This window comes from Salarias fasciatus, chromosome 18, assembly GCF_902148845.1.
Source record: "Salarias fasciatus chromosome 18, fSalaFa1.1, whole genome shotgun sequence".
NCBI classification, from domain to species: Eukaryota; Metazoa; Chordata; class Actinopteri; order Blenniiformes; family Blenniidae; genus Salarias; species Salarias fasciatus.
This window is the reverse complement of record NC_043762.1, coordinates 5,018,595-5,045,885: the sequence shown is the minus strand read 5'-3', so window position 1 is coordinate 5,045,885 and position 27,291 is coordinate 5,018,595. Positions and strand designations below refer to the sequence as shown.

Below are 27,291 nucleotides of genomic sequence, written 5' to 3'. Positions count from 1 at the left end.
CCAGAGTTCAGCTGAAGAGGGTGGAGGAGGGACCAGAGACTCTCTGGAGGAGGGTGGAGAATCTAGCTGGGACTCAGTCGAGGAGGTCCAGACTGGTGTTTGTGGGACAATAGAAATGAAATTATTCTTGGAAAGAACCAAGAATAAAAAGGTGTGAAAGTGGAAGACTTTCCAGATGTAGAGGACTTTGTATATTTTGTTAAAGTGAACATAAAGGAAGAAGGAAGGGTGGAGCTGGCGGAGCAGGAGAAATACAGACTGTCATCCTGTCGTAATTTGTGACTGTCAACCTGCTAGAATCTGACTGTGGTCCTGCTGAATTCTGACCTTTGTTAAGATTTCATTTGTGCTTGTCGTCCTGCCGTAATCTGTGACTGTTGTCCAGCCATAATATGTCATCCTGCTTTAATCTGACAGTCGTCCTGTCGTGACCTCTGTTTTCCTGCTGTCATTTGACTGTCGTCCTGCTGTAATCTGACTGTTCTCCAGCCATAATCTTTGTCTGTCCTCTTGCTTTAATCAGACTGTCCTCCTGCTGTAATCTGTGACTGTTGTCCAGTAGTAATTTGTCTCTGTCATCCTGCTGTATTCCATGACTGTCGTCCAGTTGTAACCTCTGACTGTGTTCCTGCTGTAATGCTGTGAGAGTGGGCGTGGAGGAGGGAACTGCTGCTAGAAAGAAATGGTTTTTGAATAAATCTTGTGGCCCTGATAAGATCCTAGATAAGACAGATTTCAGTGGCACGCCAATGCCACGGAAGAGCAGTTTGCTTTTAGAAGTTTGGACGCCTTCAAAGCCTTTGATCCCCAATCAATCATGGGAAACTACAGGAAAAACTATAGCAGCCTGAACCTGTCCTGTTTGGTGGCCGATCAAAACCAGACAGTGATGGAGCTGCACAGGACAGACTCCATGATGGCCGTGTAGAAGCTCCTGTGGCAGGTTGAACTTCCTGAGCTGTCGCAGGAAGTACAACCTCTGCTGGGCCTTTTTTCTGACAGAGTCTATGTGGGGGTCCACTTTAGACCGCGAGAGAACCTGAAGGTGTCCGCAGTAGGTACTGTGTTGTTGAAGACGATGAGGGGAGCCGGTGTAGAGGGATTTTTCCTAAAGTCCACTGTCATGAATGACCGTGTTGAACGTTGAGCTGTAGCCCATCAACAGGATTCTTGCGTACATCCCTGGAGAGTCAAGATGATGCAGGATGCAGTGAAGGCCCATATTGACTGCATCATCCGCCGACCTGGTTGTCCTGTAGGCAAACTGCAGGGGGTGCTGTCGGTCGAACTGAACACGGACTAGACAGGCAGAAGAAGAAATTATTAAACCTATTTAATTTGTGTGGACTGAAACCAGAAGTCCCACACCACCTGGCGGTTAGCGGCTAACAGCTAACCCCAAACAAGATTTATAACATGATTTATAGTCTTTTAATGATCTATCAGTAAGTGTCTACACTTCCTAACCACTCCATGTCTGACCCCTGCCCACAAGACAGTTTCTGTTTGTGTGTCTGCTTCTTCTGACTAGCGCCGTTGGTTTTGTTTATTCTGCTATTCAAATGCATTGAGCTCCACCAAGCGCCAACCTCCACTCATAAAACATGAAGATAATGAGGAAGTGCAAAAAACCTGTAATTCCAGAGAAAAGCAGGGGGCGATGATACTGGTTTCAAAAAGAGCCTTCTTCCTCATTGGAACCCATTAAAAAATGCCGATTTTCAGAGTGCAAATAAACATATAAAGCGCCCGGTTTCAGAACATGTTTTGGTCTCTATCACTAGTTTCTACAACCGTGCTGCTTCACCAGACTCTGATTTTAAGATAAATCATCTGTTGATTTTATATTACGAGTTAAAAGTTTTGCATAAATCGCCCTATCACAGCGCCTCCTCTGTCCACATGATGCGGTCACGTGACGGGCGGGACCGATCACATTTACATCCGATTTCAAATGTTCAATATGGAGACATCCTGCTGGACTTGCTGAAGTCTTCAGAAGACTTTGGAACGCAATGGGTGACGTCTCGAAAGGTCTATCCCTTTATTTACAATCTATGAGCTCCACATGATGTCCTCTCACTGCAGTGGTTGGATAGTCTTTAGGTCTGGATGGAGACCCGCTGATCTTGGGGTTCCAGGGTTCACCTGAAAGGTCCGGATCTGAGTTTAGGGAGCCATTCAAACATGCATAAATGAGGATTTTCCCAGAAAGTCCTGATTTGGTCTAAAATCTGGATTTTACAGGGCTGGTGTGAAAGAGCTGTTAGGCAGGAGAGAGACACACCGTCGGGTCCCGGTGCTTCCTGATCTTTTGTCTCTGGAGTCGTGGCACCTCCTCTTCAGAGTGTAGGCAAGGGGACTGAGGGGGGAGGCGAGGGTGTTGCAGGGTGGGAGGAAGGTGTGAAGGGCTCCTCATCAAACCTGCAGTAGAAGCTGTTCAGGTCATTTGCAATTCTGAGTGTCTCAGCAGGGTGCGGGGCTGATCTCCTGCAGTTGGTGATATGCTGCAGGCCTCTTCAGACTGATGCAGGGTGGTTGGCTGAGAGTTTAGCTAGGTTTACACTAGCACGATTTTTTTGCCACAATGTTGTCGAGGCAAGGCGTGCCAATCTGGAGTCACGAATCGGCAGGCTCTCGCACTGTTCACGACTAGTTCATGCACAGTTCATGAATAGTTCACGAATGCACCCGTCAGTGTCGCGAACTGGCACGACACATTCACGATGCATTTGCGCATAGTTTACGAGCTTCCCGCATTGGCACGACGTGGTTGCGCGCACAATTACACATGTCATATAAAAAGGGGGCTTCCCCTACCCCGGGTCATTTTTAACTCAAATTTTAACTTTAAAGGATTTGCTGTGGAACAGACAACATGCTGAATGCCAGAGACACCATCATTGCGGAGAAGAGAAGATGCCTGTACCTGACAGCTGCTCTGTGTTGAAGAGCAGCAGAGAAGGCGATGCATAGGGCCCCGAGCTGAAGGGGGCCCCGACAGACGGCTGACATCGGTCAATTTCAATGACAAATTAAAGGCGCTACACTTGATGCTGCAACGACAGTGTGTCGAAAATCCCCCCCCCCCATGGGGCCCTTTTCCGGGTACTCGCCAGTGGCCACGACTGGCACGCATCCTTCCGCATTGTCCCGACGCGTTCACGAGGAGTTCACGGACAGTTGGCGCTTAGTTCACGGCCCGTTCGCGATATTTTGTCGTGACCAAAATTTTGAACATTTCAAAATTCTTGTCCCAACATGGCACGAAGTCACGACAGGTTTATGCACACTTACACACACTTCACGCCACTTTACAAGTAGTTTGCGACTCGATTTGTGCCAATGCATGCCACAGAATCGTTCAAGTGTAAACCTAGCTTTTGTCTTTCAGCCTGAAGCTGTAACTCCTCTTGGCCAGTCTGATCTCTTTAGTTAGCCTGTTTCTGGCCTGCCTGAACAGGACTTTATCTCCACTCCTGGAGGCCTCCTACTTGGATTGGTGCAGCAAAGAGCAATAGGCATCTCTCAGGACCGTGTATCAGTGGTCCAGTGTGTTTGTGTCTCTTATTGGGACACTTCACATGCTGTCTGTGTCTCGGGAGCTGGTGGGTGAGGTTTGCTCTGTTAGAATCCCCCAGAATAATGAGAGAGTCTGGCTGATTTTTCTCGGCTTCAGTTATCTGGTCGGCCAGATGTTGTAACACCTCTGTTACACAGGCCTGAGGTGCGATGTAGGCGGCGACCAGTACAAATGAAGCAAACTCCCGTGGCGAGTAGAATGGTTTGCAGTGTATGAAAAAAGTCTCCAGATGATGGCTGCATGATTTTGAGTTTTTGTGTGTGTGTGTGCGTGTGTGTGTGTGTGTGTGTGTGTGTGTGTGTGTGTGTGTGTGTGTGTGTGTGTGTGTGTGTGTGTGTGTGTGTGTGTGTTCAGGAGCAGTTCATCCATTTTATTCACCAGAGAGCGGACGTTTGCCAGATGTATCGAGGGGAGCAAAGTGCGTAAACCCTGCTGTCTCAGCTTTACGAGCGCTCCGGAGCATCTTCCCTGCCTGCGTCTCCGGTAAATCCCTTTGAGTGCCACCGCTCTGCAAAACTGGGGTAAAAGTTTCAAGAGTGGCCTTTCCTATGTTTATGAGTTCTTCCCTGTTGAAGTTGATCAGAGATGGATTGCAAAAAGCTTGACAAAATGCAAAAAACACGCAAATTAGGAGTGAGCGAAATACCAAGGTTGCCATCCGTGGCGCCATCTTGGATTATGTATTCTCCTTATCTGATATGGACACTGCAGTCTGGCATCCAAACCGAACTGTATGAGTTCCACAGGGAAATGTAACTTCTGGAACCTTTACTTTGACAGATGGAGTCAGAAAGGGTGGTGTTCTGCCCCTATGCTGTTTAATCTCTACATGGATGTTCAAGACGGGCTGCATGGTGGGTGAGCGTCTCCTCAACCATATCCTGTACGCAGATGATCTGGTCATTAAGACACCATATTCTGCTCCATGACAGCAACACTGGGAGTCTGCTCAGAATATGGAGACAATATGGAATCAAGTTCAACTCCAAAAAGAGTGTGGTAATGATTCTGAGAACAAAAGAGGACCACAAGACTGCGTTTCCTCCACTCTGCCGACAGAGTCATGTGGTCTCGGTCATGTGGTCAGGAATAATCTGACGATGATCACATCCAAAGGCATGATTGTAAATAATATGCTCAAACTGCTGTGGTCTGCATCTCAAATCAATCAATCAATCAATCAAATTTTATTTCTAAAGCGCCTTCCAACTGCCAAACGGAGCACAAGGCGCTTGACAGAGTAAAACAAAATAAATAAGTAAAAACACTTTAAGAAACAAAGTATTAAAAGGGGCTAAACATCAAATGCTAAATGAAAAAGGTGCATTTTCAGATGACATTTAAAAACATAAATTGCAGTGATAGAATTTAAATGCAGAGGAAAAGAGTTCCAGAGCTTCGGGCCAAGAACAGCAAAAGAGCGGTCACCAAACTTTCTATATCTTGCCCTGGGGACAACCAAGGAGGTGTGGCTTGACGAGCGTAGAGTCCTGGCAGGTTGATAAATTTGCAACAGCTCTGAGATGTAAGGGGGGGCATACCCATTAGTAACCATAAACACAAACACCAGAATCTTGTATTGGACTCGGAACCGCACCGGAAGCCAGTGGAGAGCTTGAAGGACCGGAGTAATGCCTGAGTATTTTGAGGAGTTGGAGATGAGACAAGCTGTTGCGTTCTGAACCAACTGAAGTTTATGGAGGAGTGAGAGATTCAGTCCAGCGTAAAGGGCGTTACAATAGTCAAGTCTTGAGCTGATGAGAGCATGAGCAGCCTTCTCTAAGTCTGCCCGAGACAAGAATGGCTTAACTCTGCTCAGAAGCCTTAGTTGGAAAAAGCCCGCCCTCACAACAGAACTGATCTGCTTTTCAAAGTTAAGTCCATTGTCAAAAATCACACCCAGATTCCTAACAGCAGAAGCAAATTGTGGGGTGGATGAACCAAAATCTGGGGAACTGTGGGTTGGGTCAGAACTGAAGTGGATATATTCAGTCTTTTCCCCATTCAAATGAAGGAAATTCTGTGACAACCACTGTTTGATGGTGTGGAGACAGTTATTGAGGGGATCTAACGCAGAGCGATCATTATAGATAACTGGAAGATAAATCTGCAGATCGTCTGCATAAAAGTGAAATTGGATGTTGTGACTGGAGATAAGTCGACCAAGCGGTAGCATATATAATGAAAACAGAATGGGACCAAGAATAGAGCCTTGAGGCACTCCAGACGAGAGAGGAGCAACAGAAGACGCAAACTCATTTATATGTACTGTGAAAGATCTGTTGAGAGATAAGAGGAAAACCAGTTGAGAACCGGACCCTGCAGGCCTACAGTGTGTTGAAGTCTGGAAATGAGGATGGAATGATCCACGGTATCAAAGGCAGCGGTTAGATCTAATAACACCAAGACAACAGAACTTCTGTTGTCTAGAGCTGTCAATATATCATTATGGACCCTCAACAGCGCAGACTCGGTGCTATGTCTCGACCTGAAGCCTGATTGAAATTTGTCCGTAATGCCATTAGAATTAAAGTGAGAGAGAAGCTGCGAAAAAACAAGCTTCTCCATCAGTTTGGACAAAAAAGGCAGGTGAGAGATAGGACGGAAGTTAGATAAGCCGGTCGCGCCACTGCTGCGTCACCAACTACGTCATCGGAGCGCCGCTACCCCAGTCACTGATATGGCTGAGCGGCGCATTGGAAGACCTGGAGTGGATTGCACTGTGCTTCGACCCCTTAACAAACTGGATTCAAATCCCAATATGTCACTGGAGCAACTGAATGTACAGTCACTGACAAAGAAATCTGGTCTCATTCACCAACACATCTTGGACAAAGGGATAGACATTCTCTGCCTCACAGAGACTTGGCAACCGCCTGAGGAATACTCATCACTCAATGAGGCTTGTCCACCAGGGTATAAATACCTAAATAAGGCCCGCACAACCGGCCGTGGTGGTGGCCTTGCTGTTTTCTAACGCAGCTACATGGTATTGTCCCCTGTGTCTATCCCAAGTGCTAGCTCCTTTGAGAGCCTAGTATTCAAATGTACCCATCCCTTCTCTGCAATAGTAGCTCTCATTTACCGCCCCCCCAAACCGCAACCAACATTTATTTCTGACATTCATGAGTTTCTAATCTCACTTTGCACAACATATTCTAACATTCTTGTTACCGGTGATTTTAACATCCACATGGACTCTCACACTTGCCGACTAGCAGCTGATTTCAAACAGGTTTTGGACTGTCTCAATCTTCAACAGCTCGTAACAGGTCCCACTCACAGGAGGGGGCACACATTAGACTTCGTCATCACCGACTCCCTCCCACTCACAGATCTTGAGGTCTATGATATTGGTGTTTCTGATCACTCAGCTGTTACTTTCAGATTCCTCAAAAGATCATTTCTCACTAAACCCAGGCACCAGATCACCTTCAGAAACATTAAAAGCATTGATTCCACTTCCTTCTGTTCTCATCTACAACAGCTTTCCCCCTCTTCATTTTCAACTGTCAGTAACTTAATGGACTTCTACAATTCATCTTTCACCTCTATCCTGGACACTCATGCCCCGCTCAAAACACGGACAGTAACCTTCTCCCGCTCTGCTCCTTGGTTCACAAATGAGCTGAGACTAATGAAGAGATCCGGCCGTGTCCTGGAGCGTGCCTACAGAAAATCTGGCCTGACAGTGCATAAGTTGGCTTACCGGGAATATCACAGATCATATGCAAAAGCCCTCTCCAAGGCCAGGTCAGACCACTACTCCGCTCTCATCAACAATAGCCCAGGTAACTCCAAACAACTCTTTTCCACAATCAGCCATATTCTCAAACCGCAAATCACTCCTTATCACAAGCACACAGATGCAAACTGCAACCAGTTTCTTGACTTCTTCCCCACAAAAATTGCCGACATCCGCTCCTCTCTTTCACCTTCAAACAGCTCCTCCATTGACGTTCCTTCAACACCAGTTACACAACACTTATCACACTTTACGCCTTCAACGCAGCAGGAGGTCGAGGAAATCATCTGCAAATCCAAATCCTCCACCTGCTCCCTTGATCCTCTCTCATCCCCTCTGCTCAAAGTTTACAATCAATCCATCAGCCATCTCATAACGAAAATCATAAATGACTCATTGGCAAAAGGAATTGTCCCACCCACACTCAAAACGGCCGTCATAAAACCTCTTCTCAAAAAACCCACATTAGACCCTGAGCCCCTGTCAAACTACAGACCAGTCTCAAACCTTCCATTCATTTCCAAACTCCTAGAAAAAGTTGTTTCCTCCCAGCTACATCATCATCTCAAAAGCAATAATCTCTATGAAAAATTTCAATCTGGTTTTCGCCCCTCCCACAGTACAGAAACTGCACTCATCACAGTTACAAACGACCTGATGATGGCCTCTGATTCTGGTTCCACTTCTCTCCTCATCCTCCTCGACCTCTCTGCTGCGTTTGATACAGTTGACCACAACATCCTCCTTCACCGTCTCCAGCATTACATCGGTCTCACTGGTCCTGCCCTTCACTGGTTTCACTCCTACCTCACCAATAGGACCGAGTACGTGGCTCTGGGGGAGGCAAAATCCAGGCCTCACACTGTCACTTGTGGGGTCCCCCAGGGCTCCGTACTCGGTCCTTCCCTCTTTACCATATACATGCTTCCCCTTGGTTGTGTCGTCAACAAGCATGCAATAAACTTCCATTGCTATGCTTCCCATTCAGGCCCGTATAGAGTACAAAATCCTCCTACACACCCATCACTGTCTGCACGGTGCGGCCCCCACCTACCTCACTGAACTGCTCACACCACACACCTCTGCCCGGACCCGGTCAGGCCAACTGCATCGTCTGGTTCAGCCCAGGACACGGCTCAAAACCATGGGGGACCGGGCCTTTGAAGCCGCAGCTCCCCGTCTGTGGAACGCGCTCCCAGACCACCTTAGGGCCCCACAGACGGTGGGCACTTTCAAAAAAGGACTGAAGACCTTCCTTTTCAGAAAGGCATACCAACAATAATGTTGCTTAAAGTGTGCTGTATTGCAATGTTTTTACCCTGCGCTTGTTTTTAAATCCTGTGTCTCATGTCGCACTTTGAGATTTGATTTTAAATGTAAAGTGTATTACAAATAAAATCTATTATTATTATTATTATTAAACTAACATGCTGGCATGTATATTCAGCAAGTGTACTGACAGGGTAAAAATAATTTTATTTTAAGGCTGCTTTATGCCACTGAACACTGCCCCCTGGTGGTGTGATTTCAGAAGCTGCAGGTTTCATATAATGAAGCACTGGGTTTATCATGGAAGGCTCCAGATGGAGCAGAGCCAGTCAGCTGTTTGTTCACTGCCAGTGCTCTCATCAGAAATATTGTATATAGATCTGTGAACAGGCTGGAGAAGTCCAATAATGAAATGATAAAGACTTTGATCAGCCCTAAAGAGAGCAGGATCAGATCCTCTTCTGGAGGCAGTGCTGAGATGGTCAGTGACATTCTGCTTCATTGTCTGCTTCTTTCTGTTTACTGTTTTTTTTCTTTTCTTTTTCTCTGTTGTTCTTTTTAAGGACCGAAGAGTCAAAAATAAAGAAAGAAAGAAAATAACATGGTCTTCCTGCCGTAATCTGACTGTCGGCCAGACATAATCTATGACTGTTGCCCTGCCTTAATCTGACACTCATTGTGTTGTAACCTTTCATTCTGCTGTTAACTGGCTGTCATCTTGTTGAAATCTCTGTCTTCCTCATGTGAACGTCGTCATGCTTTAATCTGTGACTGTCGTATTACTGTAACCTCTGACTGTTGTCCTGCTGTAATCTGACTGTAAATCAGAGTTCATAAGGAACAAGAAGAAAAGATAAAAGATTAAAACTGGGAGTCAGACTCATTGCTGCTGCAATGTGAAATCTGTCTGCACACATCCTATATTTAGACACGGTGTGTGTGTGTGTGTGTGTGTGTGTGTGTGTGTCTCACAAACCAACTTCATTGCTAAAAAAGGACGATTCATCAGTCACAGCAGCTGAGTTACCCCACGTGACAGACACTCTCACTCACTCTCCCTCACTCACTTATTCTCACTCACCCTCTCTCTCGCTCACTCTCACACTCTAAGTCACTCACTCTCACTCTCATGCTCTCTCTCACTCTCTCTCACTCACTCTCACACTCTTTCTCACTCACTTACTCTCACTCTCCATTACTCAGAAATACAAAAACAATGGCTGTGCATCCTGGTGAACTTTTTCTTTTAGTGCACACTCATATCACACAAGCTGTTGTGTGTGTGCAGTGCTGGAAAACACAGAGTTCACCTCAGTGGACCTGAGTGTGTCACAGGGTCCAACCGGAGTCAACTTGGGTCTCTCTTTCTCACACAAGCACACATGCACACACTCACCTTAAGCATCAACAAAACATGGCAACAATTGCAGTGGATAAAATGTAATGCAAATGAAGGCAGCAAAGACATGACAGCATCAACAGCAGCAGCAGCAGCAGCAGCAGCAGTAGTGGTGGACGTAGCAGCAGTATTAGTAGCAGCAGTAGTAGCAGTAGCAGCAGTATTAGTAGCAGTAGCAGCAGCAGTAGTAGCAGTAGTATTAGCAGTAGTATTAGCAGTAGCAGCAGTATTAGTAGCAGCAGTAGTAGCAGTAGCAGCAGTATTAGTAGCAGTAGCAGCAGCAGTAGTAGCAGTAGCAGCAGTAGTATTAGCAGTAGTAGCAGTAGTGGCAGTAGTATTAGCAGTAGCAGTAGCAGCAGCAGTAGTAGTAGCAGTAGCAGCAGTATTAGTAGCAGCAGTAGTAGCAGTAGCAGCAGTATTAGTAGCAGTAGCAGCAGCAGTAGTAGCAGTAGTATTAGCAGTAGCAGCAGTATTAGTAGCAGCAGTAGTAGCAGTAGCAGCAGTATTAGTAGCAGTAGCAGCAGCAGTAGTAGCAGTAGCAGCAGTAGTATTAGCAGTATTAGCAGTAGTAGCAGTAGTATTAGCAGTAGCAGCAGTAGTAGTAGCAGTAGTATTAGCAGTAGAAGCAGCAGTATTATCAGCAGCAGTAGTAGCAGTAGTGTTAGCAGTAGCAGCAGTATTAGTAGCAGTAGCAGTAGTAGCAGTAGTAGTAGCAGTAGTATTAGCAGTAGCATTAGCAGTAGCAGTAGTAGCAGTAGTAGTAGCAGTAGTATTAGCAGCAGTAGCAGCAGTAACAGTAGTAGCAGCAGTATTATCAGCAGCAGTAGTAGCAGTAGTATTAGAAGTAGAAGCAGTATTAGTAGCAGTAGCAGCAGCAGTAGTAGCAGTAGCAGTAGTAGCAGTAGTAGTAGCAGTCGTATTAGCAGTAGCAGTAGCAGTAGCAGTAGTAGCAGTAGTAGTAGCAGTAGTATTAGCAGTAGCAGCAGTAGTAGTAGCAGTAGCAGTAGTAGCAGTAGTAGTAGCAGTCGTATTAGCAGTAGCAGTAGCAGCAGCAGTAGTAGTAGCAGTAGCAGCAGTATTAGTAGCAGCAGTAGTAGCAGTAGCAGCAGTATTAGTAGCAGTAGCAGCAGCAGTAGTAGCAGTAGTATTAGCAGTAGCAGCAGTATTAGTAGCAGCAGTAGTAGCAGTAGCAGCAGTATTAGTAGCAGTAGCAGCAGCAGTAGTAGCAGTAGCAGCAGTAGTATTAGCAGTATTAGCAGTAGTAGCAGTAGTATTAGCAGTAGCAGCAGTAGTAGTAGCAGTAGTATTAGCAGTAGAAGCAGCAGTATTATCAGCAGCAGTAGTAGCAGTAGTGTTAGCAGTAGCAGCAGTATTAGTAGCAGTAGCAGTAGTAGCAGTAGTAGTAGCAGTAGTATTAGCAGTAGCATTAGCAGTAGCAGTAGTAGCAGTAGTAGTAGCAGTAGTATTAGCAGCAGTAGCAGCAGTAACAGTAGTAGCAGCAGTATTATCAGCAGCAGTAGTAGCAGTAGTATTAGAAGTAGAAGCAGTATTAGTAGCAGTAGCAGCAGCAGTAGTAGCAGTAGCAGTAGTAGCAGTAGTAGTAGCAGTCGTATTAGCAGTAGCAGTAGCAGTAGCAGTAGTAGCAGTAGTAGTAGCAGTAGTATTAGCAGCAGTAGCAGTAGTAGCAGCAGTATTATCAGCAGCAGTAGTATTAGCAGTAGTAGCAGCAGTAGCAGTAGTAGCAGCAGTATTATCAGCAGCAGTAGTATTAGCAGTAGTAGCAGCAGTAGCAGCAGTAGTAGCAGTAGCAGTAGCAGTAGTAGCAGTAGTAGTAGCAGTAGTATTAGCAGTAGTAGCAGCAGTAGTAGCAGTAGCAGTAGTAGCAGTAGTAGTAGCAGTAGTAGCAGCAGTAGCAGCAGTAGCAGTAGTAGTAGCAGTAGTATTAGCAGTAGTAGCAGCAGTAGCAGCAGTAGCAGTAGTAGCAGTAGTAGTAGCAGTAGTATTAGCAGTAGTAGCAGTAGTAGCAGCAGTAGCAGTAGTAGCAGCAGTATTATCAGCAGCAGTAGTATTAGCAGTAGTAGCAGTAGTAGCAGCAGTAGCAGTAGTAGCAGCAGTATTATCAGCAGTAGTAGCAGTAGCAGTAGTAGCAGCAGTAGCAGCAGTAGTAGCAGTAGCAGTAGCAGTAGTAGCAGTAGTAGTAGCAGTAGTATTAGCAGTAGTAGCAGCAGTAGTAGCAGTAGCAGTAGTAGCAGTAGTATTAGCAGTAGTATTAGCAGTAGTAGCAGCAGTAGCAGCAGTATTATCAGCAGCAGCAGTAGCAGCAGTAGTATTAGCAGTAGTAGCAGCAGTATTATCAGCAGCAGTAGTAGTAGCAGTAGCAGTAGTAGCAGCAGTATTATCAGCAGCAGTAGTAGTAGCAGTAGCAGTAGTAGCAGCAGTATTATCAGCAGCAGTAGTATTAGCAGTAGTAGCAGCAGTATTATCAGCAGCAGTAGTATTAGCAGTAGTAGCAGCAGTATTATCAGCAGCAGTAGTAGTAGCAGTAGCAGTAGTAGCAGCAGTATTATCAGCAGCAGCAGTAGCAGCAGTAAGTGGTGTGCTTCACAGATGGCTGAGGGCCCTGAGCTCTTCCTCTGGGCTCTTCCAGGTCAGTCAGCAGCAGTCTGGACGTGTCTCAGGTGTTGAGCTCAGGCTCAGTGTCCTCAAGAAACCTGCTGATCTGCTGGACACATCACTCATGTCCTTAAAAGACTTGCTGGGTCCCTCCAGCAGGTCTTGTAAGGACGTGAGGTGCTGCAGACCACTCTCTGCTTCCTCAGCACTCACTTCTGTCCTCACACCTTTTTTCTCACTTCACATGGAGTCACAAGATCATCAAGATCACCATGTCACACACATTCTCTGTCCACAACATGCTGATGTGAAATCGAACCTCCACCTCTGGGACACGCCGTGGCCACCAGAGATCAATGAAGATGTGCACATTATTGATCCTTCACACGCACCTGGCACTGACTGGTTCTTCGAGCAGCTGTGGCGCCACCTTCAGGCCAACCTTACTGGTGAACGTCTCCTCCACTGGCTATTGATCTGGGGGGGGGGGACCACTGGGGAACCTCTGACTTCTCCCGGTGTGGACAGTCCCAGTGGTGTCATTTCCCATGATGCTCGGTGCCATGAAATGTCTCCTTACTGTAAATGATTAAAGTGGGTTTGTGAGTGATTATGGTGAAAGTGTGGCTGTGTTTTTTGTTTTAATATATACTGATTTTTGTTTTAAATGCTGTTAAAGCACTTTGTGTTGTTTTTTTTTAAATATGAAAAGCGCTTTGTAAATAAACTTTGATTCGATTTGATATAAACCCTGAGAGAGCAACACTTGAGAGGCGAGATAGACACAGCGAGTTTGTCAAAGAGCTGGAGCCCGGAGTGGAGCGGAGGCCGTCAGGCAGAGCACTCGCCATTGAGCGTACCATGGAGATGTTAGAACACTATTTGAGCAGATATCCAGCAGATAAAGAATAGTTTGCTCAGGGCTGAAGACTGCTGACTGCAAAGCTAAAGATAAGAACCTGGAGAGTGGCGAGAGACGTTTCGCTCATGCCTCAGATACTGAACAATTTGCTTCACCTGGGGTTCATGAGGACCAGGACTGAACCCGGATGGCTTTATAAGGCGTCCATGTATACAGATTGATTTTAATACGATCGTTCTCAATAGGACTGATAAACACTCCTAAACTGGGCCAGCGAGAGGAGAACAGAGTGAAGTGGGAGGAGCCACAGCGGGGACTTCCGCGTCCTGACGCAGAGCACCACGTGACCTGTGTTTACATCCTCCTCTCAGCTGTTTCTTCCTCCTCCTTCACTCCGACCTCGTCTCAGCTCCCCGTCTGCTGCGCTCTAACTAGCTGGTTACCGAGCTTAACTAGTCCTTTACGCTGCTCGTGCACGGTCTAACAAAGTCGAAGAGCGCGCGCGTGCGTTAAACTAACGAGGACGGGAAAAAAAAGGAAGCGGTGCAGCTCGGTGAGTGTTTTTATTGTGTGTGTGTGTGTGTGTGTGTGTGTGTGTGTGTGTGTGTGTGTGTGTGTGTGTGTGTGTGTGTGTGTGTGTGTTACCTAACCTGCTTTGTGTGCGCTGATGGCGCACTGAGGCCCGCACAGAGCTAGCGTTAGCAGCTCGTGCTCCGTGCTGCTGCTGAGGCTCGGAGGAGGAACTGTGTGTTTATGTTTGTGTGTGTGTGTGTGTGTGTCTGTGTGTGTGTGTGTGTGTGTGTGTGTGTGTGTGTGTGTGTGTGTGTGTTGTTTCGCACTACTGGGGCTCGTGTCACCATGGAAACAAACATGGAGGACCCTGTTTGGACCGTTTCTGGGTTTGACTGGTTGAGGTTCGTGCTGGTAACTCGTCGTTCAGCTGAAGAGAACGAGGTCCTCATAAGACCATGAAACACGCTTCTATTTGTTATTGTATGCTTTCGGTGTGTCTTAAGCCTGTGTTTGTTATTGTACACTTTGTGTCAGGCGTGTGTTTGTTATCGTTATTGTTGTGTGTTCGTTGTGTGTTATTCTTTCTCTATGTTCAGGGTGTGTTAATGTTTTTGTGTGTTATGGCTGTATTACTGTTTGTGTGTGTGAGAGTTTATGTGTTCAGTGTGTTATTGTTTGTATGTGTTTAGTGTGTAAGTGTTCAGAGTGTGTTGTTTTTTTCTGGGTGTTTAGTGTGTGTTATTGTTTGTGTGTGTGTGTGTGTGTGTTCAGTTCGTGTTTGTTATAGTCTGTATTAGTTCAGTATTTGCTATTGTTTTTGTGTTTAGTGGTTGTTATTGTTTGTATGTATGTTTAGTGTGTGTTTTTATTGTTTGTGTGTGTTCAGTGTGTTATTGTTTTTGTGAGTTAAATGTGTGTTTAGTGTGTTTGTTATTGTTTGTATATTTGTTCAGTGTGTGTTAATGTTTTTGTGAGTTAAATGTGTGTTCAGTATGTTTGTTATTGTGTGTGTGTTCAGTGTATGTTATTGTTTTGTGAGTTAAATGTGTGTTTAGTGTGTTTATTGTTTGTGTGTCTGTGTGTTCAGTGTGTGTTAATATTTTTGTGTTAAATGTGTGTTTAGTCTGTTATAGTTTGTGTGTGTTGGGTGTGTGCTATTGTTTGTTTTTGTCAGTGTGTGTAATTGATTTTTGTGTTTAGTGTGTGTTATTGTTTGTGTGTGTGTTCAGTGTGTGTGTTTGTTATAGTTTGTGTGTATTCAGTGTGTTTTATTTGCATGTGTTTTTTATTGTTTGTGTTCAGTGTCTATTATCGTGTTGGTGTGTGTTATTATTTTTGTGTGTTCAGTGTGTGCTAGTGTTAGTGTATATGTTTAGTGTGTTTTTTATTGTGTGTGTGTGTGTGTGTGTGTGTGTGTGTGTGTGTGTTAATGGTCCGTTATTGTTTGTGTTCAGTGTGTGTTAATGTTTTTGTGTTTTCAGAGTGTGTGTGTGTGTGTGTGTGTGTGTGTGTGTGTGTGTGTGTGTGTGTGTGTGTGTGTGTGTGTGTGTAACTGGGTGACAGGTGCAATCAGGGACGTAACCCCCCAAATGCACACACACACACACACACACACACACACACACACACACACACACACACACACACACACACACACACACACACACACAAACCCCATCCCCCTTCAGAATGTCACCCAGTGTTGCCCAGTGTAGCATAATGTTGCCCGTTGAGGGCGGAGCAGAGAGTCCAGAATGCTGCGCTGCTTGTTTGGTAACCTGGGGAACTCACATCTGATTGGCTCTAAACCAGGAAGTAGTGACAGGCTAGCCCCACCCACTGTAGTTCCCAGTTTGACTAAGACATTAATGAAGAAGATGCAGGTTGTTCATTTTCTACAGTGACTAAATGAAAAATAGAAATTATTTTTAACCTTAACTGACCTTTAAACGCAGTGGAGGATGAAGGGTTCCAACCCTGTGCTTCCTCCTCTACTCCCTCCCCCCTGGTCCTCCTCATCCTCCACCTGGTCCTCCTCATCTTCCTCCTCCTCTTCCTCCTCCTCCTTTGTTGCTGTTTTGCTCCTCTGTCTCATGTGCTGCATACTGTGCTCTTCCTGCTGTCTGATTGGCTGACAGCCTCACGGTCTGTGTGGCAACTGCAGCATGTGACCCCGGCTGCAGTGCTGATTTACCGGCTGAGGTATCAGCTCAGAGCAGGAGGACACGCCCCCTAGTGGACAGAAGCATCACCAGACATAAAGTTGAGAAACACAGAACTGATCATCAACATTCCTGCTTGAGAGAAGAGACACAGCTCCTCTAACCCTATAACACTAACCCCCCCTCACACCTGGAGAACATTTGTCAACTCCTGTGTTCCCCTCCTCACATCTGTAGAGCATCTGTAGGAACTCCTGTTGTCATCCCCACATCTGGAGAACATCTGGAGGAACTCCTCTGTTTTCCTCCTCACACCTGCAGAACATCTGTCAGCTCCTCTGTTCTCCTCAAATTAGCCATTCAGTGCGATGGCGCCTCCTGCAGGTCACTCGTCATTTTCATGATGAACATGACTCATCATCATCACTTTCTGCTAGGGGTGTGACGAGACACTCAGCTCACGAGACGAAACAAGACACGATATTGGGTTCACAATCACGAAATGAGACGAGATTTCCACTTTACTTCCTGTGTCCAGACACTCTATCCCCAGATGTCCCTCTCCCCAAACTTCCTGTCCTCCAGCTCTTCCTACAGGATTCAGAGGCGTTCCCAATTCAGCTGAGAGACGTAGTACCTCCAGAGTGTCTTAGGTCTTCCCAGGGGCCTCCCCGTGGGACATGCCCACAACCCAGGGAGGGGTCCATCCTAAACAGAAGACCAAGCCACCTCAACTGGCTCCTCAGGATGTGGAGGAGCAGCGGCTCTAGTCGGAGCTCCTGTCCCTGGTGGCATAGCTCCTCCTCTGTTGATGTAGCCCCTCCCCCTGGTGTAGCTTCTCCTCATTGGTGATGTTGCTCCTCCTCCCTAATGGCTTAGCTCCTCCTCCCTGGTGATGTAGCCCCTCCCCCTGGTGCTGCCTGCATAAAACCCATTTTATGCAGGCAGCATAAAATGGGTTTCAACTCCTTATCTCATGACACAAGGAACACTGGGACGAGTCGACATGAGGGACAGAACAGGTTGACAGACCCACGAGGAGCCGACAAAGACACAATAGGAGATCAGGGCCTAAATAGGGGAGACACAGGTGCAGCACGAGAATGACGAGAACACTAGGAAGGTTATTAGCCAGGAGAACATAAGAAGAGGGGTTGTGTGTGTGTGTGTGTGTGTGTGTGTGTGTGTGTGTGTGTGTGTGTGTGTGTGTGTGTGTGTGTGTGTGTGTGTGTGTGTGTGTGTGTGTGTGTGTGTGTGTGTGTGTACAGGGTGTTGGGCCAGGATGGCAGAACGAATAGCTCCCCCAGTTACATCCACCCAAAAAGTGATTAAAGTGTGCTGTTTGGGACCCCTCCCCCCTCTTAAAAGACAGGGGGGGTGTTTGCTATGGACAATGTAGGCAAGTGCCCAGGTCGTTTCATTGGGGTGCATGTACAGCGTGCATGATCAGCTTGCTAGTTTTAGATTCACTGTATGGGCTCCTATGGTTTCCTGCGCCCCCTTGTGGATAAAAGAAAGTGAAGGACATGCCAAGGTGTTGTTGCAGATAGATACCAGACATGCAAAGCATGTTGTAAAGTTGCAGCAAAAGGTGACAAAATACCAAAAACTGTCTAACATCTTGGAAATAAAGTACTAAAGTAAAGCATAATATAGCGAGTTGAGCATCCCATACCCTTGGCTGACTCGTCGACGTTTGTTTGAGCATTCATGATTTTCTGTTCAGCTTCTGTAAGATGTTCCATAGTGAGTCTCTGAGTGTCAGCACACAAGACATCTGACTTGAAGGTCCTCATTTTAATCTCAGCTTCTGGTGTACCTTTGGTTGCACTCAGTTCTCTCCTCTTTTGACTCAGTCTTAACAAAATATTCTTTACTTTCATGAACCAGGCAACTGCTTTCTCGAGGCATATCCAAAACGAGAAGTACTGCATGAGCTCTTTTGCTGCATCTCATTGATCTTCAGCAGCAGCAGCAGCACAGACCATGGTGTTCCTTACCTCTGGGTCCTCGATGGTTAGGTACCCAGGATGTTCCAGGTTTTCAGGCCAGTCTTCCATGGGAATAGAGGGAAAGTCCAGCTCCTGTAACCAAGTGTGGCTTTGGTTGAATTTCTTTGCATCCAGTCCTCTTGTGACTATGAGATTTTCAGGATCGTGTCCACACGATTAGCAACTAAAGCGTGAAATCTTCTTGTTCTGTTTTGAAAATATTTCAGCACAATTACACTGTCTGATCAAAACACTGATTCCTGTACTTGAAGTTACAGTTCCGATCTCAGTGTTTTATCCATGCGAGCACCCATGGTAGCTGCAGTGACCTCCAGTCGAGGGACTGTCATGTGCTTGAGTGGAGCCACCTTCGATTTCCCACATTGGATCATTGTTGCTGCTTTTTGTGCCAGGTAGCTAAGTATTATAACCATATTCGCCAGCATCTGCGAAATGGTGAAGTTGGTTGAAGACTCACTCACCGAAGCCTTTAGACTTGAAGCATCTTGGGACACTGATGTTCTCCAACTGGTACACTTGAGTTATCCACATGGACCACTCACGAGCGAGTTTATCAGGTATGAGGGTGTCCCAGCGTAACTTCATTCGACAAAGCTCTTGCAGGATTTTCTTTGCTGTGAGTGTGACTGGGGCCAAAACACCCAGTAGGTTATAAACAGAGCTTACAATGGACGGAATGTTTCTCCTGGTTGGAGTCTTATTGGAGTCTTATTTGACATGATGATTTTGAACCTGATACTGTCACATTGGATAAACCAGCAAACTCTCTATGTTGGAAGAACGTCCCAATCCAAGTCAAAGTTTTTAAACTCTGTTGCCCTCTGTTTTTCTGGGATAATAGACAGCAAAGCTATTCTATTGCTTATCCATTTGGTAAGTCTGAATCCACCTTCTTCACATACAGCTCGCAAGGTGTGGTAAAACTGCACAGACGCTTTTTCTGTGTGTACTGATCTTAAACAGTCGTCCACTTAGAAATTGTTGAGCACTGTTTCGACTGCTTGGTTGTTGCACTCATCTCTGTTGCCTTTGGCACACTTGCGCAAGGCAAAGCTGGCACAGCTTGGTGATTATATCGCACCAGACAAATGAACCACCATTTTGTATGATGTGCCACAGTCAAAAACCACTCGGAGTTTGTGCTTCTTAGGATGATAAACTCCATGGTGTGGCAGGTACCAAACTTTACCCTCATCACGGTTGAAGCCTTTATTGGGTGCTTTCGCTGTATAGCCCCTTTCGATGATGCCAACTTTAATGTCTGAGTATTCTGTGTGGAAGGTTGGATTTTTCATCAACTTCCGCCTTTAGTTCAAAGCACGTTGTTCGGCTACTTTGCGATTGTTGGGCATCTTCACATCCCTGTTTCTCAGAGTCAGGGCAATGCTGTAATATCCATCCACAAACTTTGCTGCTTTTGAAACCATGTGTATGAATTGAAGGTCTGTCCTTGACATCTCCAGTCTCTCGTCTTGGTCGTATTCTGGAAAGTCACTCTAAAACTGCTGACTCTAGAGTTCATCCAGTCTGCTGACCGATATGCGATTTGCCAATACTTGCGTCAGTCCACTTGTGCTGTGGGAAACATCTTCATGGAGAAGTCCATTGATGGTCCAGCCAAGATGTATTTTTACAGCATATGGCCCTCATATATGTTGGCGATGACTTGCATGGTTCAATAGCTGTGGAAGCACAGTGTTTTACTACAGCAAAATACAGCAACAAAGCACTCTTTTAATCTCATTAGCTTTCAAATAAACGTGAATTCAACCAAATCAATTATAACCAGCATTTAACAATTTTCTCTGAAATTATTTATTCGATGGAAACGAACTCTCAAACGAAAATGCAAATTGTGCTTATTTAGTCACTTAAACTGTCATTTACTTAACGTGGCTCCCACACAGAATTCCCCAGAAAGTTGTTCAGAAATATCCCGAATACCGGGCTCTTTTTTCCTACACTGTAACTACAATAGTTATGACACCACAAAACTAATTCTGTGTGTGTGTGTGTGTGTGTGTGTGTGTGTGTGTGTGTGTGTGTGTGTGTGTGTGTGTGTGTGTGTGTGTGTGTGTGTGTGTGTGTGTGTGTGTGTGTGAAAACTGTTTTTAATTCAATGTTTTTCTGCATCATCATTGTTTCTAAGCTGGATTAATGATCCTGTCTGTGATGATCTGCTGCTCCAGGCTGCAGCGACATGAGCTCCTCCTGACCGACTCCTGCAGGCCACACCTCCACCCCCTAAGAGGAGCCCCTCCTGCAGGCCACACCTCCACCCCCCAGGAGGAGCTCCTCCTCCTGACCTCCTCCTCCCATCCCACACGACTCTCCAGCGTTTGCCATCATGGGTGGAGCTGTGAGCGCCGGCGAGGACAACGACGACCTGATCGACAACCTGAAGGAGGCGCAGTACATCCGCACGGAGAAGGTGGAGCAGGCCTTCCGGGCCATCGACCGCGGGGACTACTACCTGGACGGATACCGGGACAGCGCCTACAAAGACCTGGCCTGGAAACACGGGAACATCCACCTGTCGGCACCATGCATCTACTCGGAGGTGATGGAGGCGCTCAAGCTGCAGCCGGGTCTCTCCTTCCTCAACCTGGGCAGCGGCACCGGCTACTTGAGCACCATGGTGGGACTCATCATTGGTAAGTTCGCACGTCGCCGCCGCTCCCCGAAGGTCACATCTGAGAAGAGCTTCAGGCTGTCGTTCCTCCGTCAGGTGGTGCAGCAGCCGTCCTGCACTGAGCTGGCTGCGCCTTGTGTCTCCTCAGGTCCGTTCGGTGTGAACCACGGCGTGGAGCTGCACACGGACGTGGTGGAGTACGCCCGCGAGAAGCTGGACGAGTTCATCAAGAACAGTGACAGCTTCGATAAGTGAGTTCACGCCCCAGACTGTGGTTCGAATGAGACCACAGACACAAAACACGGGAGATTTCACAATTTAAAACGTCATGACTGAAATACGTATATTGAGTGTTTTCAAATCGTTTTCAGCAACCTGCTCAGATGAGCAGCGGTTCGAAATACATCAGGAGCGTTTAATTTTGGTTCAACAGAGTATCTTAAAACAAACAGTGAAGACGCTGAACATGAAAAAAAGCAACTGTGAAATCGGTCCTTCTCTTTGCATTCTGGGATATTTAAAAAAAGGTTTTCAACCGATCACTTTGTCAGAAACTTCAGTCAGGAAATAAAGCAGAGAACCGACTGACAGGTAAAAGAACAAGTTTCCAACTACAGCAGCACAAACATCCAACCAGACAAGAAGCTGGTTTTCAAAATAAAATGACTTTATCACTGAACCTGGGCTCAGACCTGAGCAACAGTATCAACCAATAAAAGCACAAGTTGCATGTTGACCTGATGGACTTGTTTCAGGAATTACATCCTGTTGACGATGATTGTACTTTTCAATTGTTGTGTCGATGCTGGTTGTATTTGTGGATTGCAGTGTTGACTGTTGTGTTGGTGTTGCGCAGGTTCGAGTTCTGCGAGCCTGTCTTCGTGGTGGGAAACTGTCTGGAGATTTCCACCGACAGTCATCAGTACGATAGGATTTACTGCGGCGCCGGCGTGCAGAAGGAGCAGGAGAACTACATGAAGGTCCTGCTGAAGGTCGGAGGGATCCTGGTGATGCCCATCGAAGACCAGGTGAGCACACACACACACACACACACACACACAGTTAGCATTCCTTTTTCTGTCTCATTGTCTGTCTGTCTCTCTGGGCATGTTCACACCGACTTGGCTCGAGCCAGGACCCCTATTGGGAAGTGTGAATTTGTAAATCCGCCTCCTCATAAATAACTGAATCGTGTTCTCACCGTCGATCCAAAATGGTGTCAAGCCAAACAAAAGCAAGTCGGGTGCCGGAAGGAAACGCGATACTTGTTCCAAAATAAATGATTTCAAAATAAAATCTGTGTCGTGTTTTTGGCTTAATATTCTATTTTTTTACTTCTTTTGGTAGAATACAGAACAAACAACGTGATGTGGTCATTATACGCTTTAGAAGAATGAACGCTTTTGTACTTTGTTACTGCAGGAAAGTCAAACAACTCCAACATTGCACAAAACAGCTCTCTGACCGGAGGGGCCTTGGGTTGCCAGATTGGGCGGGTTTCCGCCAAATCAAGCTTCTTTTTTGAACACGTTGGACGGGTTGATGAAATGATGACAAATGCAGTATTTAACTTGCATTTTCAACCGAGATGGCGGTTTGGGCTGCTTTCCATTGAGTTAAACGGGTTTCGTATTTTTTACGGGGGGGTTGGGCGGTGGGGGGGTGGGGGGTGGAGGAAAGTTGGCTCGACCCAGGGAGCGACCGTGGTCTCACCGCATGTAGATCGAGCTGGGGTCGACCTCGGCCCTCCTCCTTGAAGCGGCCCAGGCTCGTCCCAAAAGTAGGTCGACCCAACGTGAAAAACGTGTCACACTGTGGCTCCCGGCTCGACCTCGTTAGGTCGAGCCAAATGCTTCGGTGTGAGCACAGCCTCTGACTCTCATTTTCTGTCTGCCTCATTGTCTGCGTTGCTGTCTGTGTGTCCCATTGTCTGCCTGTCTGTCTCATTGTCTGTCTCATTGTCTGTCTCATTGTCTTGTTGTCGTCCAGCTGACTCAGATCATCAGAACCGGTCAGAGTACCTGGGAGAGCAAGAACATCTTGGCGGTTTCCTTTGCTTCTCTGGCACAACAGAACCGAGCCGACGGCGAGAAGCCTGACACTGTTCATCTACGTGAGTGACACACACACACACAAACACACACACACACACACACACACACGCACACACACACACACGCACACACAGAGGTTTCTTTCCTGCTGGCTGAGTTTGTTTGTGTGTGTGTGCGTGTGTGTGTGTGTGTGTGTGTGCCCTTAGCCCCGGTGACGGTGCGCAGCCTTCAGGATCTGTCCCGGATCTACATCCGCCGCACGCTGCGCAGCCTGGCGGGCGAGGAGGGGGGGCGGGGCTCGCTGCAGCGCGTCCCCCAGAAGCGCAAACGGAGACGCTGCCGGCGGCGCCGCATCAACACCTACGTGTTCGTGGGAAACCAGCTCATCCCACAGATGGTGGAGAGCGAGGAGGAGGAGCACACGGAAGAGGAGCAGAAGGAGGTGGAGGAGGTGGAGGAGGAGGAGGACAGGGACATCGGAGACATTGAAATCCTCAAGCAGGTGAACGTTCTGAGGGAGCAGATCATGAGTCTGCCGCTGCCCGAAGCGCTCAAGGCCTACCTGCTGTACTACCGAGAGAAGTGACGGAGCCACGCCTCCTCCCCCCTCCTCCACCCTCCTCCTGACACGGCGCTCCGTCCGTCACACCCTCCACCCTCCTGACACGGCGCTCCGTCCGTCACACCCTCCACCCTCCACCCTCCTCCTGTCATGGCGCTCTAGACGCTGCAGACGAGAGCCCCGGGCTGCAGAGAGCTCACATGTCTGAGCTGACCCTGAATGCAGCATCCTCCTGGTTCACCCGGTCTTGAATGGTTGGATTGAACAGAAAAAGTAGGACACATCGTGAAAATTCATCTTTTTCATAATTCAAAGAAAAGTGAGACTTCACTTATTTTTCCAAATGTTATTTGACACCTGAACTGTTTTGAGGGAAGAAAATCAAAGTGACTGTGTCTTTAAATATCAGATGTTTTCTTCAACTGGTGAACAGAAACATGATGAAACGTGTCTCAGTAGAGTAGAAATATCCCTGGTATCTCTTTAGCAGGTCATGTTTTCAGACGGGCCTGTCATTTACCTGAAGCCCCCTGCTTTCTGAAGCTTTTAGCAGTGGGAAGCTAATGCTAGGCTAACGGCACGGTCACATGGCCTGACAGTCTGAACCAATCAGCTTCCGGCTTCACTTCCTGCTGTCAGCTGTGTGCAGGTACAGCGTGAGCAGCCTCCTCACAACCAGCCGGTGGAGGGCGCCGCCTGTCTGTCAGTCAGAGAACAACCTGTTAGATCAAAGTGCCTAAAAAACAAACTGGAACCAGATCACTGAGGGCGACAGCGAGGTCTGGAACCTTGTGTAGTCCACATCACAGTGGGGGGGGGGGGGTCCGGTCTGGATGAGTCGATGTGGATGCTGGTTGATGGAATCACCATCACTCATTGGCCCAGTCAAAATGATGTCGCTGGTTGATCTGGAAGCTGATTGGCTGATGCTGAGGCGCAGCAGTGTGCTGCTGCGTTCAGGGTCCTGGATGGAGTGGTGGTGTGGTGCTGCATTCAGGGTCCTGGACTCTGTCCTGTAGCTTTCTGTACAAAGACCTTTTATCGCACCTTTTTTTCCAGAAGCTTTAAGCGACGCTGAGGAGGAACCGATGGGCGGAGCACGGACTCCTGCTCCTCCTCCTCCTGGACAGCAGAGCGTCTCCTTCTGTATGGGTGCGCCTGCTCCACACTCCGTGTTTTCCTTGATGGAGGGTGGAGGTGGTGTTCCAGCTGATGGAGCTGTAAGTGCTCCTCCTCTTCAGACAGACAGTGAAGAATCAGAGCAGCGTCCTTCAGAATGAAAGTCTGCACTTCCTGTTTTCAGAAGTGGGTGACTCCAACCAACAGTTGTGACTTCTGTTTGATCTTTGGATTAAAATGTCCGCTGAAGCACCTTAACGATGAAGAGCAGCGCTTCGCCACCTGTCGGGGTTCACCATGTTCTTCACGGAACCTTAAAGACTGTTGTCGACAGAAACTCCCGACCTGTTCTTCCCCCTATCCCCCACCCTGTCCCCCACTTTGTCCCCACTCTGACCCCCACCCTGTCCCCCACCCTGTCCTCCACCCGGCTCTGACCTTCACTGACAGGGTTCCTGATGTGGACAGGCGGAAGACCGAGAGGCCGGCTGTGAGCAGCGGGTGACAGGATTAGGTGGAGGAGCACCATCCGCCGTCGGCTCTCGCTGGGTTTTTTTGGAGAACATCACATCCTGGACTTTTGAGGCGCTCAGCTGTTAGGCTCCGCCCACTCGGACGGCGGTCAACCAGCTGAAGAACTAAACATTCCAGAAGAAAGAATCTTAACGAGACCAGACAAGACACCAGTTTCTCTGAGTTGGCTCCGCCCCCCTTTGAATGGAACGTTTTCATTGGTCTTCACATTCAGAGCTGAATGTTGTTCTTTTTCTGTTATGGCAGGTGGTTTAGTTGCCGTGGTGACCGCTGACTGTACTGTGTCTGACTCCACTGCTGTCTGCTTCTGTAGTGCTTCAGCTCTTCACTTTATTCTGCTGTAATGAAACATTTTACTTTGAAATGAGGAGAACTGTGTTTAGTGGGTTTTTGTGTGTAAACATTTTTTTTTCTGGAAGTTTTTAGTTTGTTGTTTGTTTTTTTTTTAACATTTATTGCGGAACTTTGCAACAAAGCAATAATGAAATGATTCTCCAGTGTGTCGTGACACCCACACGTCCCTTTAATTGGACCCATTGAAGCATCATGGTGCCGTGAGGGTGAGGCGGTGAGGGAGGTGCTGTGAGGGTGAGGCGCTGAAGGAGGTGCCGTGAGGGTGAGGTGGTGAAGGCAGCGCTGTCAGGGTGAGGCGGTGAGGGAGGTGCTGTGAGGGTGAGGTGGTGAGGGCAGCGCTGTCAGGGTGAGGCGGTGAGGGAGGTGCTCTAAGGGCGGCGCCATCAGGGCGTGCGGCTTCGCCGGTTCCTCGTCCCGTGTGCGATTCTCTCTGAAAATGTGTTGTTGCTCTGTAAATGTTCTCACAAAATAAAAAGACACAATCACAGTGTGTGTGTTGTCTGGCAATTTGCCTGAAGGTCATCCGGAGGTCATCAGAGGCTAGGAGCTTCAGACACAAAGAAATCCCCTTCAACAGCGGAGAAGCGTTCGGTCTGACCTGCTGCCTTCTGAGCCCCAGAGAGCTCCAGAGCAATAGCAGCTCCCGCTCCAAGTGAGGAAGAAAACAGTGAAGTCCGATTGATAGAAAAAGAATCCTTTATTTGTTCACACAGCGTCTTTGTTAATAAAACTTCAGCAAAAATAAAACCTCCTGGTTCTCCACTTCCTTCTGGAAGGTTTCTTCCACCGCACCAAGCATCCATCGCTCTTTGCATAGACCACACCCCCTTCATAGTTTATCAGTCTGCATTACGCAGACGTGACCCTGTGACCCCAGCACCCTCTGGAGCTGTGGTTCCCAACAGGCCCTCCTCTCATCTCTGATTGGTCAAAGCATGGGACACGCCCACCCTCACCTTGGGACAGGTTCTGGATGTGCCCCCCTCCCCCTCAGGTTCACAACCACAGCGCAGGGGAGCCTCGCCAAGGTCCCCGTGCTACATATTTCTATTGACTCATTTATCGGCAGAAATCTTCTGGATTTTATTTACAAGCTGTGAAAAGGTCAGACGTGTGGCCTTCTGATTGGTCGGTAAAGGTATCTGCTTTAAATCACAAATCGCAAGTCTTAGCTTTGGGACTTCATTTCCAGAGTCCGGTCTGAAGAAAAAGAGCAGCAGTTCCCAAAAGTCCCAGCGTGTTCATCCATGTTTTCACATTTCAGTCACATCACTTTTTCTTCATGTTCCCTCAAACTATCTTCAGGGTCCTTCATGTTATTCTCATGTTCCATCACATTATCTTCTTGTCGTCTCACAGTATTCTCATGTTCCCTGACATTGTCCTCAGGTTCCCTTGCGTTAGCTTCATGTTCCCTCACAATACCCTCATTTACCCACATACTATCTTCATGTTCCTATGTATTAGCTTCATGTTCAGTAACATTGTCTTTACGTGCGTTCGCATTATCTTCAAGTTCGCTCACTTTATCTTTGTGTTCCCTCACGCTATTTTCATGTTCCACTGCATTAGCTTCATGTTCCCTCACATTATCTTCTTGTTCCCTTTGAGTTTTTTGGACTTTTCTTCATGTTATTTTCATGTTTTCCAGAAAAACTGGAAGTTTGCTCCCAAAACTTGGTTTCACGGTTGTACTTCTGTGTTCCCTGCAGTGTTCCTGCTCCCACTATGACCCCTTTTCTCTTGTTTTTTTAAGCCTGAAATATTCATGTTTCTAATGTTTTGATTTTCCTACAAAACCTTGAAGTTCCCCAGGATGTTCTCAGAATCTCCAGCTATGTAATTTTACCCAAAGTTCCCTGAAAGTCAGTTCAAAGT

At 47.1% G+C, this 27,291-nt stretch overlaps 1 protein-coding gene across 1 annotated transcript; it reads left to right on the top strand.

Moving 5' to 3' along the window:
- The first annotated feature begins 13,853 nt into the window (after nucleotides 1–13,853).
- Nucleotides 13,854–26,147, top strand: pcmtd1 (protein-L-isoaspartate (D-aspartate) O-methyltransferase domain containing 1). Its single transcript, XM_030114729.1, has 6 exons — nucleotides 13,854–14,024; nucleotides 20,348–20,812; nucleotides 20,939–21,041; nucleotides 21,647–21,818; nucleotides 22,780–22,903; nucleotides 23,051–26,147. Exons 2-6 carry the CDS (start codon nucleotides 20,506–20,508, stop codon nucleotides 23,428–23,430), a joined length of 1,086 nt encoding a protein of 361 aa, XP_029970589.1. The 5' UTR covers nucleotides 13,854–14,024; nucleotides 20,348–20,505; the 3' UTR covers nucleotides 23,431–26,147.
- Nucleotides 26,148–27,291: the final 1,144 nt, after the last annotated feature.

Coding starts and splice junctions, on each gene's coding strand:
- pcmtd1 (XM_030114729.1), top strand. CDS start 20,506: ATGGGTGGAGCTGTGAGCGCCGGCGAGGACAACGACGACCTGATCGAC. Junction 20,813..20,938: donor CATGGTGGGACTCATCATTG/GTAAGTTCGCAC, acceptor GTGTCTCCTCAG/GTCCGTTCGGTGTGAACCAC. Junction 21,819..22,779: donor TGATGCCCATCGAAGACCAG/GTGAGCACACAC, acceptor GTTGTCGTCCAG/CTGACTCAGATCATCAGAAC.